The 15,253-nt window shown below is 29.7% G+C and overlaps 1 protein-coding gene across 1 annotated transcript; it reads left to right on the top strand.

Annotated features, from left to right (window-relative positions):
• Positions 1-14,468: 14,468 nt before the first annotated feature.
• On the top strand, positions 14,469-14,980 carry BDR25DRAFT_354030 (uncharacterized protein; the record flags this gene model as incomplete). Its single annotated transcript, XM_033695248.1, has 3 exons — positions 14,469-14,596; positions 14,648-14,730; positions 14,871-14,980. 3 exons carry the CDS (start codon positions 14,469-14,471, stop codon positions 14,978-14,980), a joined length of 321 nt encoding a protein of 106 aa, XP_033548336.1.
• Between the last annotated feature and the right edge of the window lie 273 nt (positions 14,981-15,253).

Genomic DNA, 15,253 nt, shown 5'->3' with positions numbered 1-15,253 from the left:
GAATTTGCTGAAGAAAGCTTGGCCATTTGCTGGCTAGAAGCGCTTTGGTGAGTCCGTCCGCAAGCATCTTGCTGGAGGGGACATGGACAACCTTGATTGTTTGTCGAGAGACTTCCTGTCAGAGCCAGTGGTTATGGATGTTGACATGTCGGAGCTTGGTTTAAAGTCAAGATATCTCTTTGTTTACCAGTTAGATTGTCTGCTTGTTGTTGCACTAGATTATAATAGTTAAATTAGGCAGCTTAACTTACAGTTTGTTAAAAAGCATTCTTGTAAACATAGCTTCCTTAGCAACTTAGGATAGTGCAAGTAATTCTGCTTTTGTTGTTAATATTGTAACTATATCTTATTTATTTACTTACTATGCAATTTATCTGCTAAATAGTTAAATAACATAGCCTTAAAAGCTTTTTCTATTTAGTGTATTATCTACAAATAACGCATTGCTTGCTACTATAAGGTAGTCTTCTCCTCCTAATTAGAGTGCGTACGTCTGTGTCGCATGTAGGTACAGGATGACTTAATTAGCTGCATCCTAATAGTTAGATGCGGGATTTGTGAGAAACTATGCAAGGCGTAATGTAGTAAAGGCAATGTCTAGTCTTGTAGTAACTGCTGCAAAAAGCAGAGATCTAATCTTCTGCTAATATTAATTTACTTTTAATAGAGTTGTAAAACTAGATTACAGCATAAGTTTAATCCTACTTATAGGTGTAGCGTGCTGCAGGTCCTTTCTATTAGCTAGCTTAGCTATTTATTAATATATAAGGCTTATAATAGCTAAATTATTTATTACTATTAATCTTTAATAATCTTAACTTCTAAGAACTATTATAGGTTCTTGCCTCTTATTAGAGTATACTTCTCTTGTAACTAGTCTACTACACGCTGTGCATCTGCTTTAGAGCCTTTCCTGTACGCAACAATAAGGTTGTCTACATAGAAGAAGACAAATATTCTAGCTTTAGTTATGTAGTAGAGTTTATGTAGAACAGCTAAAAACCTAAGGCCTTTAAAAGTTATTATAAAATAGTGTTGCTAAAGTAGAGAAAAAATTTATAGGCTATATAGTGCTTTTTAAAGCTTTAGTATTATACCTAGTTTCTAATAGCCTCTTAGCATCTGCATGTAGATATTGCAGTTAATTGCTGCATGTATAAACATGTTAGTTATATTATATTATTTAAGCTCTAGGTTAAAGTGTGCAGATATTGCTATTAGCATTTAAAATAAGCGTTCTGCTAGGGTAGCAGCGTAGGTATCTTATATAGTAATATTTCTCTGTTAATTGCTATAGACTACTAGTTACGCTTTACATTTTTATAATCTATAGTGCTTGTTAAGCTTGTAGGTGTACACCTACATATGTAACGATCCTCATGAATCGTTCCATCTCGGATGGCCCGGAAGGCCCCTGTATCGGCCCCGACCTCGACCTGGCCCCGACCCCTGCTGTTACCCCTATTCCCTCATGTATTTAGTCGCACCTCGCCTCTGTAGCTAGCTTGGTAGTTTTCTGATATCCTTTTGTACAAGGCCTATAGGTGTTAATGGCATTCCTAGGTTCAGAGTCCCCACGCACTCCTATATGCCTCTGAGTGGACTCCCACCGCATTTAGACCCATTGTCTTGCCTGCGCTGTTACAACATACAATCTAAGATCTGCTGTCTAGCTGCTTTAATTAGCTTTGTTTAGACCTCTGTCTAAGATTTTATTATCTAATAACTGTCTAAGTGTGTTCTTTCTGCTGCCTTAAACATCTTATGTAGAGGGTGCTTCTCTAGTTGCTTTTAAGTTAATAGTAGAGGTAGTAGCTAGCTTCTATAAAGTGTCTTTCTTTTAAATAGCATTTTTATTAATACTACTTTATTTAGCATCTTACTGCTATGCTTTTTTACACTTTTAAATTTTATGCTAGCTATAAAGGCTGTAGCCTATAGTATAGTTTTTAATAACTTTATTTAGCTTAGCTTTAGTGCTGCTCTAGCTATTAACTGCATAAGCAATGCTATAGGTAGCAGAGTATTTAAAGAAGACAGATAGTTATCTCTAATTTTTCTTTTTTAATAGTAGCCTAGTAGGTCTACTTTATTAAAATTTAATATATTATTTATAGTATTGTCTTTATAAAATAACTTTGTCTTTAGCTAATAACTAGGTGTTAAAAACTTAATTATTTTAATATATATAGTAATTTTCTTTACTATGTTATACATAAAGTTATTTATTAGGTCTTTAGGCTTACTACTAAAGATTAAGTGTTTATTAAAAATAATATTACATGTATAGATTACTTTTACTAGCAGTAGTATCTATACGCAGTAGATGTTTAATAATTAGTACCTAACTAGATATCTAATCTACACCTTTAGGTCTAGCCTCTATAGCTTAGATTTATTCTAATATGTGTTATTAGTTATTATAAATGCTTTATAGCTATAAGCTTTTAAATGTGTAAAGCTTAGCTTTTAAATTAATGTAACAACTTTATTATTTAAAGCTACTTATGTAAAGAAGATCTTGTATAGCGTCTTTTAGTTATTAGCATAGTTTAGCGTCTAATTATATAGATATACGCTAGCTCTAGTAATGTATAGCTATATGTTCTATAGTAGGTTAGCATCTAGTTGCATAGCCTATAACTTCTCTTTATTTACACTCTCTAAGCATTTAGCTTCTCTGTTCTAGGCTTGTGTATCTAGTGCTAAAGGCTTAATAGTTATTTTATATAATGCTAGCTAGCATTCTACCTTTAGTTTTACTATTATAATTTTGTTATTAGCTTTAATAACTTTTATAGTAATGTTATAATAGTTCTTTAAAAAAAAGATAAAAATTATAAAAGCTTTAATAATTAATTTAGCAGGCTTATTATCTTTAAAGTAAAGGTCTTACTAAAGGCTAAAATACTTATTAGTAATTAGCATTTAACTTTACTCTTTTATAATACTTTATGCTTTATATGCATAAAAATTAATTAATAGTCTTTTACTAAGTCTACTATTACTAATTTGCAGTGTATAGCTAATTTATTATTATATCTTAGCTTTACTATATAAGTTATATTAAACTATTATAATTTCTTTAATTTGCACCCTCTTAGCTTACTATATAAGGTGTTAAAGTGTAGCTAGTCTAAAGTGTTCTAGACACTTATACTATAGCTCTACTAATGCTTTTTATAGACTATATTTAGTTCTTATGTTAATTATGTGTGTATAATATAAGCCTTTTTATAGTAAATAGTACTTTAACACCTATTAGCTATAAATCTTTATAAAATCTTTAATTATTATCCTGTCTAAGGCCTTTAAAGCAGTTAGCTCTGCTTATGTGTCCTACTAGATTCCTTTCTGTTGCAGTAGGCAGAACAAGACTAGGTTGCACAGCAGGTCTAGGCACAGTGCAGCGTTATGTAGTATAAGACTATATGCTTAACTATATATTCTATACTTACTTTTTAAGCTTAGTGTAATTAATTTATAGCTTTAAATCTATATATAAAAGTTTTTAGACTAAATAAAGTTTTTTAGTGTTAGTAAATAATAGTTATAGATCTAATTAAAATTATTTATAATATAGCATGTTAAGCCTAAGTTAAGAATAAATAATTTTTTTAGTAAATATCTGTTTTAGTTTAAATTAACTATAGCTAGCAATGCAGCTACCTTAACTTTTAATACTTTCTAGCTTTTAAGTTAGTCTTTTTATATCTCTAGCATAAGTGTATGTAAACTCTTTAAGATTAGTATTTTTAAATTATGTCTACGCTGCTCTTTAAGTAGGCCTTAAAATTTTAAGTTATGCTTACGCTTTAATACTATAAGCTTTTTAACTCTTTTATTTAGCATCTACTAGTCTAGTGCTCTATCTAGATAGACATAAAAGTAGTCCTTTAGTGCATAAATATGTCTACATGTAGAATATTTAGTGCTTTTTATTTTAGTAAGTTTTTAGCTTAAAAATAACTTTTTATTATCTTTTTAATAATGTTAATGTTAAGATTTACTCTATTTTCTTAACATTATAACTTCTACACTATAGGCGTTTTTATTTATGCCCTAGGTAGTCTTCCTACTTTTAGTAAAGTATAATAAGTTATTTATTATAAAGGTAGCTTTATGCTTTTTTATATGTATTAAATAATTTAACATTATATGTTTTTAAAAGCACTTTATTATTTTTTTTTAATTTATATTTAGTGTAAACTGTCTACTTTCCTAAAAAGTTATAGACTAATAAGAGGCAACTTTATTTATAGTAGTTAGAAAGCCTTTTATAACAGCATTAAAATACGTTGTTTCTAGAACATTTTGTGTCTCTGCTTCTGTAGCAGCGTAATTATACTCTGCTAGCTATAGGTTCTATATGCTTGCGTTTCTTAGCAGCTTTAAAGATGCATTATATTAGTTACACGCGTGTTTTTATTTAAATTAGTTATTAACGCCTACTGTAGCTTTAAAGTTTATAATCTACTATCTAAGTAGTTAATCTAGGGAACAGCATATACGCTGCAGATGCAGGCTAACTATTAACTAGATAAAGACAATAATCTGTTAGAAGCTTAATTACTCTCTTTTATAATTATGTCTGTTACTCTTATACTTGTTAGCCTTAATCTTATAGTATTTAATAGCTTCTTTAAAGGCTCTAACACTGCTTATTAATAGCTTGTTTATGTGCGTAGGCGTTTTAACGTTAGAGGCTAGTGAAAACTTAGCTATTAGCGGCATCTCTAGAGCTCTTAGTTTAGAGATCATTTGGATGGTCAACTTAGGATCCACTTGCGGCCAGATGCTGTGCGCTACACATCTCAATTGCAGCTGCATCATCCAGGCTCTGTAGTCGGTGCGGTCTCGAAGGACGACTGTCGCGTCTTAAGGAGGCTGGGTGGCCATTTTGTATTAATGGAGGCACTAAGACTCTTAATTGTTAGATTTAAGCACTGTTTCTAGGCTTCCTAAGATAAATAATAGGTTTAGATATAATGTATAGAATAATTAATTAATTGTATTAATTATGTTTATTTATTAATTCTTTTTCTGCTCTACTTGTGTTGCTCGGCTTTTTGTTTTGCCGATCCGAGTCCCTCGCGCACTTGCCCTATGCGCGACCAGCTTGCAACATGCTGCAATTTGCTGCAACATGCTGTAAAATGCTGCAACATGCTGCAAAATGCTGCAAAATGCTGCAATTTGCTGCAACATACTGTTCGAGCTTATTGCTCGTACTATGTAGCAGCTTTCGTCAAACGTTCCTCCTGTCTTGACAGTAGGTGCGCATATCTAACACTAACACTAGCTTATATGCAATAATTGCTGCCCTTTTTAAGACTTTTTTAAAGGCCTTTACTATAGACGTTAGTAAGCTATTTATATACCTCTAAATTTTTACCTTTATAAGCATTAATTATAACTTAAATTTAAGAGTATTACTTAAAGTTTACAACTGCTAGAGCTTATTATTAATAAGTAGTAGTAGTAATAAAGTATATAACTAGATGTTAAGAGCTATTTTAACTTATTTTAGGTTAAATAGAACTAAACTAGTGCTTTAAAACCCTTCTTAGATATTACTAAAAGTAATTACTGCATTATAAGAGTGTATAAAGCATAGTAGAAACTTAAGTTTTATAATGTAAGTAATTTAGTTACATATAAAATCTTTAGCTTAGCGCTTATACACTTTTTTTAAAAGAGCAAAACAACCTACGTTAAAAGGCTATAAGAGGTGTAATAAGTGTAAAAGCATATAGATAGTAATAATTTTATTTTTTTTATAGTACTACTAAAAATTAAGTAAGTTATAGCTTTTATAGCTATTAATAATAAAAAGCTAATAAGCGCTTATAACTTTTTTTTTATATGCTTATTAAAGTGCTTTAACTACTATAGCCTAAGCTTATTTATTATCTAGCTATTTTTAGAGACTATAATAACCTAGTTTTAAAGCAGATTCTTTTTTTTATACTAAGTAAAAAAGTAATAGCAGCTTTTAAAGATAATAAAAAGTAAAATAGCTTACTTTATTATGTTAATGCTTTAAATAACTATTATTTACTTTTTATTACTTTACTATATTACTTTTAGCTGTCTTTATCTCTTTAAAGCTATAATAACTACTTTAGTTAATATCTAGCTTATTATAAAGCTTAACTTGTTAAAGTTATATATGTCTTTATTCTAAATACTATACTTAGCTTGTATGTTAGCTACTAGGTAAAACTAGCTTTAGATAACCTTTAGATTTTTATAAAGCACTTTTTTATAATTATACTTATAATTAAACTTTATTATAAACTTAAAGCAGTGCTTAACCTATATACTAGGCTAGTTTAAGCTAACCTAGCCTAGATTGCGCTCTGTGCGCAAGGAATTAGCTATATTAGCTACAGCTATAAGCCTAGAGAGAAATCTGTGTATAATAAGCTTAAGTATATACTTAACAACAACTTTTTTTTAAGCTTAGTTAGATTTTTTAATTTAAGCTAGTATTCTACTTATAAAGGCTGTCTAGCGCGTTAATTACTTAGTGTTGTGTAAAAGACATTATAAATAGCTGTAGTGTGTTATAAAAAAAGTTTTAAGTCTTATTTAAAAGCTTAAAAAGTAAGCTATATTTACTATTCTTTAGAAGATTTAATCTAGTGTTATTGTTAAGGCATTATGTAGATAGGTAGAGTGTGGTAGAGGCTTAGCAAAAGTGGCTAGCCAACCTGTTAGGTATGTTAAAAGCTAAGTAAAGTAAATAGTTTATAATTAAAAAGCTTACTTTTATAAAAGTAACTTATAATTATAACTTTTTTTTTTACTATTTAGTTAAAGTTTATTTTTAAAAGTTTAAAAGTTTTAGTTTTAGTACTTATAAATACTATAAAGTATTTATAAATGTACTACTTTTATATAAGTAGTTTTTTATATATAGTAGTTAATTATTAAGTTTTTTTTATTAAAAAATAGTTATTAGTAAGCTTCTAATGTTATAATTTTATTTAAAATAGCTTAAAGTTTTAATATATTACTAAAATAGTTTTAAAATTAGTGCTATAAAGCTTTTAAAACTAAGTTTATAGCTACTTTAGTTAAAAGTTATAAGTGCTAAATAAAAAAGTATAGTGCTATATAAGTAAGTTATTTTACTAGTTCTGTTAAGTACTAATAAATTAGTGCTTTAAAAATATTTTTATATGTAAAATACTTAAAAATAATACTTTTAATACTATTTACTAAAAGTAGTTACTTTTTTAGTTAGTTAAGTATAAGTATAAGTAATAGTTTTTTTAAGCTATTTATATCTTTTTTTATCTTTTTAACATTTTATACTAAGTAGGTTATAGGTAGTAAAGCTCTAAAGTAACTTTAAATGTTTGTACACAGCAGTAGTGTTATAGTCTAGATACTAGTTATTGTGCACAAGAATGATTACATATACATAATGCTTGTGCGCAAACCTCTGTGCGTAAACATGTAGATATTCCTCTTTTTCTCTATACAGAGAAAAAAGACAAAGTAATAACTAGAAACATGTTCCCTCTACTCTACCTACTTTGTATACTGTGCACACTGTACACTACTCTTACTTTTACTACTTAAGTGCTTATACTATAAGTAATTAGCTAAAAAGCTTATTTAACACTATTTAGTAGTTAATTTAATTAACTATAAATTAGTAAAAGTAATTATAAAGTACTTTATTTTATTACTTATTTTTAAAAATAGTAAATTAATTTTTTACATTATATAGTAAGCTCTAATACTATAACGTACTTTACAGGCAAGTTGCTTACACACCTAAGTTGCTTACTTTTACTAAGACTCTACTAAACTACTCTTCCTACACTAATGCATTCCCTACAACACTACTTAGACGTGCTAAAAGAATGTTAGATATAGCTTACACTTTAAGCTTTTAAACAAGATATAAAACTCTTAAAGAAATATGCTATAGCTATGTATAAAGTTTTATAAAAAATAATAAATAACTATAGCACTAGACAACCTTTATAAGCTAATTCTACAGCTAAATTATAAAAGCTAGGTAATAAAAAAAAGCAGGTGATTATTAAGACTATACTTAAGCTATATGCGCAAGGAATTTCCTCTTAGATAGCATTTATAGCTAATATAGCTAATTCTTTGCGCACTAAGCGTAATCTAGGCTATGTTTACATAAACTAGCCTAGTATATTTATAAAGCGTTATTTAAAGCGTAAAGTAATGTTTAAGCGTAAGTACAACTATAAAAGAGCTTTTTATAAAAGTTCTAAGGTAATTTAAAGCAGGTTTAGCCTTATAGAGAATATTAAAGCTAAGTATAGCATCTAGGATAATAACATGTATAACTTTAGTAAGATAAGGTTTATAATTAGCTAAATATCTTTTAACTATACTTACACTTAAAACTTTACTTTAAGCTTTAAATAACACTTTGTAAACATACTAGGCTAGTTTATATAAACATAGCCTAGATTACGCTTAGCGCGTAAAGAATTAGCTATATTAGCTATAAATGCTATTTAAGGGGAAATTTCTTATGCATATAGCTTAAGTATAGTCTTAACAATTACCTACTTCTTTTTATTGCCTAGCTTCTATAATTTAGCTATAGAATTAGCTTATAAAAGTTATCTAGTGCTATAGTTATTTATTATTTTTTATAAGACCTTGCACATAGCTATAGCATATTTCTTTAAAAGTTTTATGTTTTATTTAAAAGCTTAGAGTATAAGCTATATCTAACATTCTTTTAGCGCGTTTAAGTAGTGTTATAGGGAATGCATTAGTGTAGGAAGAGTAGTTTAGTAGGGTCTTAGCAAAAGTAAGTAACTTAGGTGTGTAAGCAACTCGCCTGTAAAGTACGTTATAAAGTAAGAAGAAAATAGTGTAAAATGCATACTAAAATAAATAATAAAGTGTGAAGCTATGTAAGGCACTAGAGACATGAGGAACTGCATTTAATGTATTGCTAGAGGAGTCCTTTGCAGGAGTCTATATATATGCGAAATAAGTGGGTGAGTCGTGGCAACAGACTGTGCTGAAATGCATACGACTATGGTGCCGACGCATGATCATCGTGTGACGACACATCCGACTATCGTGCGACTATGGTGACAACGCATCCGAGTGTCACTATTGCAAACATAAAGCTATATAAACTAGCAGCTAGATAATAAGAGTAGTACTTATATAATCTACTGTTGTGTTTTGCTAAAATAACCTTAACACACTCTCTTCTAGCCTAAGTAATAGAACTTAGAGATAGATCTAAATACAAGGTAGCTTTTATAATAGATGCACTGCCTAAATTCTTTTTACTAAGCGTAGAAATTAAACACATAGTGCTTAGAGATAATGCAATTCTATTAGTAAAGAACAGGTGTAAAAAATTTTATGCACTAACTATCTACACTACGTTGTAAACTAGGCTTATAACTGTTGCGTTTTGCTAAAAGGTTAACCTTCTAGCTAGCACAGCAGAAGAATATATATAGACAGATAGCTATATGCAACATCTACTATAAAAGTAATTAACTATACTACTATAATAAAATTCTACTAGTAATTAATAACTTTATATAATAATATAAAAAAAGAATAATTTCTATTATATAAATAACTTATAAAAGACATAAGAATATTAGAGGTAACACTATAAAATAAAACTAGCCTAGAGTACTAGAATAATAAAATTAACATTTTAAAAGCTTTAATAAGTGTGTAAACTTAATTATACATAAATTATTAGCAGAGCTTACTCTGCTTATTATATTTAGATTTGTAGAATAAAAAGTTTAGCAGAATCTTCTCTTTTAAACGCGCTAGTTAGTTATAATTTTTTTAGGTAAACTTTAGTAACACTATTTTCTATTAACGTACCTAACAGGTTGGCTGGCCACTTTTGCCAAGCCCCTACTAAACTCTACCTATCTACATAATGCCTTAACAACAACACTAGATTAAATTTTCTAAAGAACGTTAGATACAGTTTGCTCTTTAGGCTTTTAAATAAGACTTAAAACTCTTCTTATAACGTGCTACAGCTATTTATAATGTTTTTTACATAACACTAAGTAATTAACGCGCTAGACAGCCTTTATAAGCAAAATGCTAGCCTAAATTAAGGAATCTAACTAAGCTTAAAAAGAAGGTAGTTGTTAAGTACATACTTAAGCTTATTACATGCAGATTTCTCCCTAGGCTTACAGCTGTAGCTAATATAGGTAATTCCTTGCCTACAGAGCGCAATCTAGGCTAGGTTAGCTTAAACTAGCCTAGTATGTAGGTTAAGCACTGCTCTAAGTTTATAATAAAGTTTAATTATAAGTATAATTATAAGAGAGCGCTTTATAAAAATCTAGAGGTTATCTAAAGCTAGTTTTGCCTAGTAGCTAACATAAAAGCTAAGTACAGTATCTAAGATAAAAACAAGTATAACTTTAATAAGTTAAGCTTTATAATAGGCTAGATATTAACTAAAGCAGTTGTTATAGCTTTAAAGAGATAAGAACAGCTAAAGGCAATATAGTAAGGTAATAAAAAGTAGACAATAGTTATCTAGAGCATTAACATAATAAAGTAAGCTATAAGATTACAGAGCTTTAAGCAGTAAATAAAGCTGCTATGTAACATAGATTACATAAAAAAAGCAGATTTAGGCAAAAAAGACCTTAATAGTTAAGAATAGAGCTTATCTAACTGCTTTAAAGGAGTTTAAAGCGTGTAGTAATAGAAAGAAGCTAAAGACGCAGGTGCGTGCTAAAAAAAGGTAAGCTAAGTTAAAAGTAATGCAGGCAGTGCAATTAGACTAGGCATAACTTGCGTACATATAAGTAAGTAGTAGAAGTAGACTTTAAATAATATCTTATGTTATATTACTTTATATAGGGCTAAAGTAGGCTGTTTTGCGAGAGAATAGGGTAGTTTTAGTGGGGGCTTAGCAAAAGTAGCCGGCCAACCTGTGTGGCCGGCCAACCTGTTAGGTACGTTACTTTATGTATTTCTTACATTTTTTTTAAAAAAAATGTATACTTAATATAAGTGCACTTTTATATTAATTTACATGTAGTTTGCTCTAGCATGTGTTGTGTAAAACATGTTTAAATTATAGTTAGTTACGTCTATTCTACCTCTCTAGCTATATTAGTGTGTTAGAGATTTGCATTAGCTACGCTTAGTTGCAGGCTATAGTAGGTTGCATGCTGCACGTGTTTATTCTACTATAGTTAAATGTTGTTGTTATGTGTCTATTACCTGTCTAATTGTTACGGTTTATGGTTAGACCGACGTAACCCCAACTGCGGTGTTCCACAACCTAGCTATGTTAGGACAGGACTTGTTTACAAACTAATTAGAAGACACAGAGGCAGCGCAGCTGCCTATAATCACAGAAGAGTGCATTGCCTAATAGGAGGCTAAGCTAGGAGGACAGGACAAGCCTAAGTAAGTTAAATAAGTTGCCTAAGGTAAACTTATCTAAACTTAAGCAACTTGTTCTTAGCACTACTAAACATGTATATAGTTTTAGCTTAAATAAACCTTTAAAAGGTGTGTTTAATGTTTAGTTTACTTTTTATATAGACTAAGTAGCATTCTAGCTTTCTAATAAGCTGTAATACTATTTGTATATTATTACAACATATATACCTCTAATTCTGTCTAACAGAACTGTTTAACCTAGCCTCTATACTGCTATTACAGGGACAAGCTATAATCTAGTCACTCTACTAAACTCTATTAGCCTATTAGCCATTACGTAGAACTGTACACCCTACCGTCGGCTCCTTCTATTCCGCCCTACCTAGGGATATCACCGACCCGCGTGCTTCCACGAAGCAAGGATTGTAACACTAATACTACTTTACTAAGTATTATGCTGCAACTATTCTTTAACCTAAATAACTTACTTTAATATGCTAACTATTACTATCTACTTAATTCTACAACTAATTAGTAGTTCTTTTAATAAAAGATGTGTTATGCTTCTTATACTGCTAAACTCTAGCCTGCTAGAAAACGCCTAGTAACTCTTACTACTCTAGATCTCTTAGCTAATATAAAAAGAAAATATTACCTACTTAACATACTTCATAGGCGAGTTGCTTACACACCTAAGTTGCTTACTTTTGCTAAGACCCTACCACACTACTTAAACACATTAAAGAAACATTAAATGTAGCTTATGCTTTAAGCTTTTAAATAAGACGCAACACTTTCTAACTAACGCGCTGCAGCTATCTATAGGGTCTTTTAAAAAATAATAAGTAACTAACGCGCTAGACAACTTTTTTAAGCTAATTATACAGCTAACTTATAAAAGCTAGATAATAATAAAAAGTAAGTAATTATTTAGCACATACTTAAGCTAGATGTGTAAGGATTTCCCCCCTAGCTAGTAGCTGTAGCTAATATAGCTAATTCTTTACACGCTAAGCGTAATATAGGCTATGTTAGCATAAACTAGCTTAATACATTTATTAAGCGTTACTTAGAGCTTAAAGTAAAGTTTAAGTGTAAGTATAACTATAAAAAAGCTTTTTATAAAGATTCTATAGTAATTTAAGGCTAGTTTAACTTTATAAAGAATATTAAAGCTAAGTATAGCATCTAGAATAATAACACATACAACTTTAATAAAATAGAGTTTATAATAGGCTAGATATCTACTAGAGCAGTTATTATAGGTTTAGAGAGACAAGGACAGCTAAAAGCAGTCTAGCTAGGTAACTAGAAGTAGACAACAGCTATCTAGAGCATTAATGCTAAAAAGTAGGCTATTTTGCTTTTTATTATTTTCTAGGGTAGCAACTACCTTTTAAACTAGTATAAAAAGAAAAATTTACTCTAAAATTAAGTTATTATAATCTTTAAGCGCAGCTAGACTACTAATTAGCTTAGTTTAGACTAGTTAAAGCACTTTAACGCGCATATAAAAAGGTGTACTGTTAGTAGCTACTGTCTGCTAGTTATTAATAGCTATAAAAGCTATAACTTACTTTATTTCTAGTAATACTATAAAGATAATAAAATTATTACTATCTACATGCCTTTTTACTTATTACACCTTTTATAGCTACTTAATATAGGTTGTTTTACTTCTTTAAAAAAGGTGTATAAGCGCTAAGCTAAAAACCTTATACGCAACTAGATTACCTATATTATAAAAATAAAGTTCCTACTATGCTTTAAAGCAGCCTATAATGCTATAATTACTTCTAGTAATATTTAAAAAGAGTTTTAAGGCACTAGATTAGTTTCTTTTAACCTATAATAAGTTATAATAGGCCTTAATGTAAAGTTGCGCACTCTATTACTACTACTATTTATATATAATAAGCCCTAGCAGTTATAAACTCTAAGTAATACTTTAAAAGTAAAACAAAGAGCATACAGCATGCTAGAAACACTTTATATTATGTAATTTACTATAGATAAATCTTTTAAAAATCTAGCACTATTAAATAAAAATAAAAGTCTAATAGTAAAATTTTACTTAAAGCTTAAAAAAAATAAAACTAAAATAATGTATAGTATATAACTAAAAGTAGTTTAATTTAGATATTACTTTATATAAATACACTACATGTTAAAAAAATAGGCGCAACTACTTAGATAATCCTAATTAGGTGCTCTTGTAGAGTGCTATAAATAGGCTAGATCTTAGTCCTGTGCTATCTTATCTTTTAACACTAACTAAAATACTACAACAGTTTATAAATAATCTGTAAAAGCAAAAGCTTGCTTAGAGCAATAGTTAGCACATTAAGGTAGGTGTAAGGCGGGATGTCCTAGAGCGGGATAGGATGGCCTCCTCTAGCCTGTTTAGAGGTTACATAACCTGTGCTTTGTATATAAGCATAAATCCTAACAAGTAAGGCTTAGCAGCAATTTATTTTTCTTATAATACACTTCTATCTTTCTTTAAAAGCTTACTTTTAGTGCTATCTGTGCTATCTACTATTTTATCTTTATAGTAGGTTATTTAGGTTTAAGAATAGTTTATAATAATTTTTATAAATTATTATATCTTAAGTTGCTTAAAACTTATTTAATAAGTTTTTATATTAGCTTTAACTATAACTTAACTCTGTTTTTTATAGTTACTTTTATTTTTTTAAGTATTTAGTTGCACCTCTTCTCTTAGCTAGCTTAGTAGTTTTCTAATATCCTCTATATAAGGCCTATAGGTGTTAATAGCATTCCTAGGTTCTAAGTCCCCACACACTTCTATATTCCTTTAAGTAGATTCTTACTGCATTTAGACCTATTGTCTTGCCTGCGCTGTTACATAGTTGTAGCATAATGCTTAGCAAATTAGTATTAGACAGGTAATAGACATATAATAATAATATTTAACTATAGCATGTAAATAATTATAGCCTATAACTAAGCATAGCTAATACTAATCTCTAACACACTAATATAGCTAAAAAATATAGAATAAATATGTTACAGCCAACAGTTAGACCGTAATGACCCAACTGGCTGTCCCACACAGCCCGAACGACGTCGGATGGAAAACGCTTAGCCCCGCGCTGAGCGGATCACGTGACAGGACGGATGAGGAATGGCTCCAGCTTTTAGACAAAAGCCTGGCGGAGTGCATCATCTAATGAGGACTTAGGCATTGCAGGCAGTGCAGGTGTTGCAGGCCGTTGCAGGTGGTGCATGCAACACCTGCAACGCATGCAAACGCATGCAAAACCCATGTATATAGTCTTAATCACAACCATAGTTAGAAGGTTGTGATTACTGTTTAGTTTATTATCTACCCTTAACTATTTAATAAACAAGAAGCATTAAAACCTTTACAAAGAGGACACTGCTAACTTGTATATCTTGCACTATATATACCTCCATTCCTATCCCCACAGATCAGGTTTACCAGCTCCCCATACAGCTGCTAGGTCAAACCACAACCTGCCTTCTCTACTCCGCTAAAACCCATACTCTGCTCGACGAACTGTACACTCAATCAAGCTAAGTCCTACCCCCCTCGCTAAAAAACCACAGGCTAAAGTACTCCTAAAAATACTATTTCACCAGAGTAAGGATTGTAACAAAATATAGCTAACTATAATTTAAATATGTTTTATATAACATATACTAAAGTAAACTACATATAAATTAATATTAAAGTGTACTTATATTAAGTATACTTTTTTGTAAAAAAATATATATATAAAAAATATATAAACTAATAAAAAAATTATAACTAACTAGTTAGTATGTTTTAAAAAAGATTTTACTTAACTTT

The sequence above is a fragment of the Lindgomyces ingoldianus genome, assembly GCF_010093535.1.
Source record: "Lindgomyces ingoldianus strain ATCC 200398 unplaced genomic scaffold BDR25scaffold_13, whole genome shotgun sequence".
Taxonomy (NCBI): Eukaryota; Fungi; Ascomycota; class Dothideomycetes; order Pleosporales; family Lindgomycetaceae; genus Lindgomyces; species Lindgomyces ingoldianus.
The sequence above is the reverse complement of the archived record's forward strand: the minus strand, read 5'-3'. Positions and strand labels throughout refer to the sequence as shown.